At 41.2% G+C, this 7578-nt stretch overlaps 1 protein-coding gene across 1 annotated transcript; it reads left to right on the top strand.

The window, feature by feature from the left end:
* The first annotated feature begins 322 nt into the window (after nt 1-322).
* On the top strand, nt 323-5028 carry RFXAP (regulatory factor X associated protein). Its single transcript, XM_072404054.1, has 3 exons — nt 323-804; nt 3012-3119; nt 4831-5028. The coding sequence occupies exons 1-3, from the start codon at nt 409-411 to the stop codon at nt 4936-4938; spliced, it is 612 nt and encodes a 203-aa protein (XP_072260155.1). The 5' UTR covers nt 323-408; the 3' UTR covers nt 4939-5028.
* Nucleotides 5029-7578: the final 2550 nt, after the last annotated feature.

Below are 7578 nucleotides of genomic sequence, written 5' to 3'. Positions count from 1 at the left end.
GCGCTGTAGTTGTGAAGGTAAGTGGATTTTTGTTTTAGGTATTTTTGGGTTTAGTTCCTCTTTAAGAACTCCTAAGCTGCAACTTTTTACATTTTTGTTCTTCAGTTTACATTTTTTTTAAGCAGTAGTTTAGAATTCATTATCTAGTCGCATGTTATTGTAAAGTAGTTGGTTTCTAACTCAATTAAAATGCTGTTTCTGCTCCCCCAATGTTTTCCCGCCCAACTCTCCTCAGTGTGTTCCCCACTAGCTCCCACTGCAGCGCGCACTGACAGCTCACGTGTCACGGCTGTAGTAAGTCTCATACGCATGCGTAGTGGTCTCAGCCAAAACCGGAAGTAAACAGAGTGGTGCGGCTAGGAGAGCAGTCAGAGCTGTACACATAGCGGCTGAGGTGTATTGTATTTCATGATGCAGGACCCGGCGGAGGTTCCATCTTCCCGGGAGGATGAGGAGGAAGAAGAGGGGCTGGGGGATAGAGAAGGCGGACAGTACACGGAGGCCCCCCTCGTTTATTACACCATGATGCCTGCAGAGGATGATGGCGCCGACCTGCTGGACACCTCAGACCCCCGGGACAGCACGGCCAGCCCCGAGGAGCTGGAGGACGAGGATAACTCTGGAGACAATGACAATGTGGTGACCAAGACATGTACGTACCAGGGCTGCCAGGAGACCACCAGTCAGGTGGCCAAACAGAGGAAACCCTGGATGTGCAAGAAGCATCGCAACAAGATGTACAAGGACAAATACAAGAACAAGAAGAAGAGCGACCAGGGGGCCACATCCACCAGCAAGCTCGAGGTCAGATATCTGTACGCTGTATATGTGCCTGGATACATCCAGAAAGCCTAGAACTATCATCACATTCATCCCTGTATATAACCTGAGCAACCTGTAACAAATCCCTGCAATGCCTAGAACAATCATCACACCCATCCTCGTATATAACCTGAGCAACCTGGCACTGCTGTAAGACCACAGATCCCTGCAATGACACTAATTTATTAAAGCTCTCCAAGGCTGGAGAGTATACACTTTCATCAGTGAAGCTGGGTGATCCAGCAACGTGAAATGGATCTGGTCCTGGATTGAAAACATTTGCTAACAAATAGCAAATGACATTTAGGAAATCCAATCCAGGTTTACTGGATCACCCATGTTCACTGATGAAAGTCTATCTTCTCCAGCCTTGGGGAGCTTTAATAAATCGGGCTGAATGATCAGGGGAATGAATCCACCAATAAGCTGGAGGTCAGATATCTGTCAGCTTTATGTCATGTGTCTGGATAGATACAGAAAGCCTAGAACAGTCATCACACCCATCCTCGTTTATAACCTTAGCAACCTGTCCCTGCTGTAGGACCCCTTAGAACAGTCATCATACTCATGTTTATTTATAACCTTAGTAACTGTTTCCTATTGTTGAACCACAAATCCCAGCAATGATCAGGGGATAGAATCCATGAACAAGTTGGAGGTCTAATATCTTTTTTAATTTTAGCCCCGTATCTCCTGTCAGGACAGGTCATGTGTCTATACTAGAAAGCCTAGCACTGTCACCACACTTTTATTAATACAGCCTTAGTAAATTGTCCCTATTGTGGAACCTCAAATCCCTGCATTGATCTGTGGATAAAATTCACCGGCAAGCTGCTGTTTTGTCCGCTCCCTATCTCTTACCTGTAAAGGTCCTGTGTCCTTACCAGAAAGCCTAGAACAGCCATCACACTTATCCATACATATATCCTTGGAAACTTGTTCCTATTGTGGAATGTCATCTCCCCTGCAATAATCAGGGACTGAAATTGACATGTAACTTTGAGGTCAGACCTCTGGTCATTTCTGGATTTTATGACTGGACAGGCCACTTGTGTCCATACCAGAAGGCCTAGAATGGGCATCACACTCTTATATACTCCTACTTTTATATAATTTTAGTAAACTGTCCCTGTTGAGGAATTTTGACTCCCTGCAATGATCAGGGACTAACATCCGGCAGCAAGCTGAAGGTCAGACCTCTAGTTCTATTTTGTCTTTGTATCTCCAGCTGGAATGGTGTTCTGTTCATACCAGAAAGCCTAACACAATCATCGCACTCGTACTTATATGTAACCTTAGTAAACTGTTCCTGAGTGGATGTTCAAATCCCTGCAATGATAAGGAGCTAAAATCCACCAGCACGCTGGATGTTGGACCTCTGGTTTTATGTCAACTTCATATCACATAGCTAGACTAGCAGTTCTGGTGTCCATGTCAGAAAGCCTAGAACTGTCATCAAACTTGTAGTCGTATATAGTCCTAGTAACATGTCTCTATTGTGGAATGTTGGCTCTGCAATGGTTAGGGGCTGATATCCACCAGCAATCTGGACTTCAGATATCTGGTGTTATGTTATCCCCTGCCTGGACAAGTCTTGTTTATACCAGAAAGCCTAGATCAGTTATCACATGGATCCATGCATCTCATGGCTGGACAGTTCTTATGCCCAGAAAGCCTAGAACTGTCCTCACACTCATGTTTTTTTAAATAATCTTCGTAACTGGTCCCTATTTTGGATCCAGAAATCCCAGAAATGATCAGGGGATAGAATCCACTAGAAAGCTGTATCTCATGGCTGGACAGGCCTTATGTCCATATCAGAAAGCCTAGAACAGTCATCACACTCTTATCTAAATCCTTAGTAAACTGTTGTGGGATTTCGGCTCCCTGCAATGCACAGGGTATACAAGTTCTCCAGCAAGCTGGAGGTAAAACATTTGGTATTGTTAGCTTGGTTGGACTGGACATGTTTAAATCAGAAAGCCTAGAATAGTTATCTCATCTTGACAATGTTTAGTATGTAACCCGGGGGACTACTTCTATTATATGTGATTCTGTCACCTTTGCATTGGGCAAAGTTCCATGGTGATTTATTACACAAATACCAGTTGGCATAGGGTTTATATCTTTATTTTATATAAATTATAGATAAACAATATTTCATCCCTGTTTGTTTTTTATCCGTTTAGGATACTGCTGATTGTTCTGTGTCTCTTACAAAACAAAGAACTGGATCTGTTGGGGATCGTCCTCCTCGCCCTACATTGCTGGAACAAGTGTTAAACCAGAAAAGACTTGTAAGTGTTGCAGTGATTAAAGATGGAAGTTGCTGAAATGTTTAGGGATCAGAATGACTGCCTGCTGAAAACACCCTTTATTAGGTTTAGGCTATTTTCAGACATGCGGTTGTGGTGCGCTTACCACTTCTTCAGGGGAGATGCTTCAATAGCTACTACCCCTGGCAGCCCCATAGTGAATGAATGGGGGCAGCAGTAAGTGGTACAGTACCACTCATTGCAGCCTGCTGTCACATCTACAGTTGCTGGTTCTTTAGGGACCAGAGCTACAGTGTAAGTGACAAAGGGGGAAAGGTGCCAGTCACTGGGAGTCGCGGGGGATCACCCGATCATAAAAAAAGATTTCTGAACCTGCCCTAAATAATCCAGCAGTGTGATATTACAACTTAATTTCTATATCCAGTCACTTGCCATGGTCGATGCAAGGAGGTTTTAGGCTGTCTGAACAAATGTACTGCAGTAACGTGCATGCATTAGAATGCGGGTTACTATAATTCATAGGGCATATTACAATATGGTGCACTTTATGACACTTTTATACTAAAGGAAGAAACCTCCAAGGCACCTGCATTTAATTTCATGTGTTATGGTGCATTGCATCAACAAAAATAACTTAGGTCAGGTGTGAAATGAACTACTTAACATAATACAGAATACCTGTTTATGAATATCTTAAATCATAGAGAATACAGCACAGGTACACTAAGCCTTATTTTTCTGTTTATGTCTTAGTGATGTTCTGTAACTTACCAACAAGTTTCCATACTTCCATCTAGCAGTAAAAATTAGGTTTTATAGACATTTCACTTTAAAGCTGATCTCTAGTCTGGTATGAATGACACAAAATAATGCAGCTCTGCATTTTTTAATGCATCATTATGATTGAAACCAGTCTGCCTGAAATTGTGTTGATATCCCCTATTTAATGTACAGCGCTGCGTAATATGTTGGCGCTATATAAATCCTGTTTAATAATAATAATAATAATAATAATAATGAGTTATTGTAAAGCAGAGGTTAGACTGGGGTATAGAGAAGCAGCACAAGGAATCAATCATTTTCTGACACACTGCTATGGGAAGAATTAAAAGAACAAAGAACAGAACAAAGAGCTCATCACTGTGCTACTTCTCCTCTTTACTCCAACGGGGATGACAGCCTAGGCTTAGAGGAGGTGGGTTCAGTGGTGACTGCTGGCATTCAGCCATAATGATTGAGGAGCAAATTTATTAGGGTGGGAAAAAGCCTTGCGGGACATCTCTGGTATTGCTGCAAACACTGTTTTTTATTTGAACTTTTAGCAGTCTATTTTATTTTTAATAGAGTTCTGCTTTACTGTAATCTTAGGTTATGTACACACGTGCAATAATTGTCGTTGGGAAGGATCTTTCAGATCGAATAACTGCATGATGCATGAATGAGTGCTGTACATTCAGCACTGTTCTGCTCTATATAGGGGGAGAATGATAGAGCGTCACCCCGCTGTTCTCTCTCCTCCCACACTTCCATTAGGATGGTTCGTCGTCCATCGTCTGTAGATTCGTCAAGACGGTCGTTCAGATAATGGACAACGTGCACTGTCGCAAGCAAGATTCTTGTCTGCTATCAGCCCTGAGCCGATTATCGGACGACAACCATTGCACGTGTGTACCTAGCCTTACTCTTCTGTGTCTACATTACCATTGCTAATATATTTTGATTTTTCTACCAGTCTCTTCTCAGAAGTCCAGAAGTTGTCAAATTTCTTCAAACCCAGCAGCAGCTTCTCAGCCGACAGGCTTTTGAACAGAGACAATCTTTTCAAGGGGCATCACTCTGACCAAAGCTCTGCATATAACAAGAAGGATTTGTACTGTTCACTTGCTGTTTATTTATTACATTGCACTCGATACCATTTTAAGAAATTCAGAAGTTTTTCCCGTATGTGTTTTACATTTTTTTTATCAAGCAAGGATGTTTTTCATTTGTGTGTAGTATCTGAGCTAAAGGAGATATGCAGATTAATTTAAAGAAAAAGTGTACACAAATCTATAACTATTGTTTTAGGGATACAGAAGGGCGAGGAAATTTCTTATATCCTGTTGGAGAGATTCACCTTCACCATTAGCCTTGGTGACCATTGTCTCTGTTCTAAGAAGTGACATAAAATCTAAATTTCCCACTTGTCACAGGAACATGAGGTAAGGCGGAATCTTTCAATAGGCACACCTTTTCTAGAGGAGATGTCTCCTTATATTGGACTTTCTGTCTTTCTGGGACAGTGACTCAAGTAAGATCTCCTTGTTGTGACCAGGGTCATAGCCCTTCTCTATCCTATTGAAAACAAAGAGATGTTGTGGCTTCACCCATGCTATTATGGCTTGTAACTACCCCATGTGGAACTTTCTGCACTGCTATGATTTACAAAGAAGGATGGTATACAGCAGAGGTCCCCAACCCCCGGTTAGTCCACGGCTCTGGCCGGTGCACCCACCAGCGGGGTCAAGAGAAGGACCCTACTTGGTGAGGCGCACCGACCAGAGCCACGGACCACATCTCCCGAAGACATTGCAGGCTCAGAGAGGTAGGCAGGTTGTGTCTCTGTACACAACCCGCCCACTCTACCATCGCAGGTCTGAGTAGGTGGGTTCTGGCATCATGACGTCATTCCGGGAAGTTTCTTCTCCTTTGAGTGACACTCGGCTCCCCGCGCAGTCCGGAGTCCGTGCATTTAGTTGCCTGCCACCTGCAAAAGGTTGGGAACCACTGGTATACAGTGCTTTGGTGCTAAACATTTTTCTGTTGAAAAAGACCTGTGTGTTACCTGTTAAAATTCAAACTGCTAATCGTCTTCCATGATAAGCTATGGCCTACTGGTCAACAGTTGTCACCCAATCAAACCACGAAGGGCTGGATCAAATAGATATTCTTCAAGGTCTGTTGATGTCTTTAATATAGAACAGAACAGACTAGTAGATAGTGGCTGTTCCAACTGCTAAAAAATAACATTTTTAAAACTACAATTTCCATACCAATGCTTATCAAAACAGGTTCAACAAAGCCATGGCATGGTTATTTCCCCAATGCTCATTATTGTTGTATTTGACGTGCATTGTATTTGAACTGTTGTAATACAATAACTGTTAGTATTTATGTGTCGTTAGTGGTGTAAGTTACATTGCATTATTTGTGTACATTCACAGATGTCTTTTTTCTGCAAAAAATTAAGACCAAATAACAGTGTTATGAAGGTTCATGGAAAATGTCATCCAATGGCCCAGGATGTTAATGCAGTTTTGACGTTTTGTGATAATTGTACAGTTTGTATGTATTTTGTACATTTTATATGTTTTGTACATTTAAATACAGTGTCATGCATCCATTGACTTTTTTTTGTGAATAACAATACAATTCTGGAAAAAAAAGCAATCCATGCCTTAATGAATTAGAGCGGTTATGGTGGCACAAGAGGGACCTACAAAATATTATGTAGGTGCCTTTATTTCTTTACAGTGTACAGTGTATAAAAAACACTCGCTATGCTAAGATGCCTCTTTAAAATTACACATTATATAGGTATATTGGCAAAAATGAGGTAGCCAAGAAATATATTCTCATATGGCATCACAGTATGCCTGCGTGACATTACCACAATATAATGCAGTACTGGTAAAACAATTTACAGGTAGTCCCGGGGTTACATACTTGATAGGGACTGTAGGTTTGCTCTTAAGTTGAATTTGTACTTTGTCAGAACAGGTACAATATTTTAATAAATGCAATTAAGACAGATGTTTGTCTTAACATAATATTAGGCAGAGTGGTGTCAGTTACTGTATAAAATCCTCACTGTGATTTCATCACAAACAAAGCAAACAAAAATAAAAAACTTTATGGAGCCTAGACATTCATTAACTTCTGAAGCAAACTGTGCTCTGATATGCTAAAAGAAATAACTGCAGAGTTTGTCTTGGTCAATAAAAAGTTACAGATCAGCTCAGATCACCCACAACCTCAGCTGTGTTTAGCAAAAGATTTCTTCTGCAATTCATGCAAACCGTATGTTGGATGTTTTTTTTTTTACCTGGGGACTACCTGCATTTCTCTAGTTTATATTACATTTTTTTTTATAGATATAATTGCTTTATATTATAATTTTTTAGGAGGAATTACATTTTGGTGGTGCAACAAACTCAAGGTAGTTGAAGGCCTTTTGTATCATTACAAAACAAATGGCAAGCAACTAAATTAAACTAAATTGGTCATCCGTCTCCATATCTTTACACTATTATCCTGAGTACGAGGACAAAATACAGTAGCCTCTCGACTATTCGGCTCGCAACTATCCAGCCTCCATACTATCCGGCCTCGTTTAAAAATAAAAAAAAAATCTCCATAATCAAATGCTAGGGGGGGCGTTGCGGAGCGGCTTGTGGAGATGAGTATTGTTCTGTATTAATAGAACTCCGGACTATCTGGC

Source organism: Pyxicephalus adspersus, chromosome 1 (genome assembly GCF_032062135.1).
Source record: "Pyxicephalus adspersus chromosome 1, UCB_Pads_2.0, whole genome shotgun sequence".
NCBI classification, from domain to species: Eukaryota; Metazoa; Chordata; class Amphibia; order Anura; family Pyxicephalidae; genus Pyxicephalus; species Pyxicephalus adspersus.
Note: the sequence above shows the minus strand (reverse complement) of the source record. Positions and strands in the feature narration are given on the sequence as shown.

What these genes read in the sequence shown, in the direction of transcription:
- RFXAP (XM_072404054.1), top strand. Translation starts at nt 409, where the DNA reads ATGATGCAGGACCCGGCGGAGGTTCCATCTTCCCGGGAGGATGAGGAG. An exon ending in CATCCACCAGCAAGCTCGAG is followed by an intron (nt 805 to 3,011) that starts GTCAGATATCTG and finishes TTATCCGTTTAG; the next exon opens with GATACTGCTGATTGTTCTGT. An exon ending in TGTTAAACCAGAAAAGACTT is followed by an intron (nt 3,120 to 4,830) that starts GTAAGTGTTGCA and finishes TTTTTCTACCAG; the next exon opens with TCTCTTCTCAGAAGTCCAGA.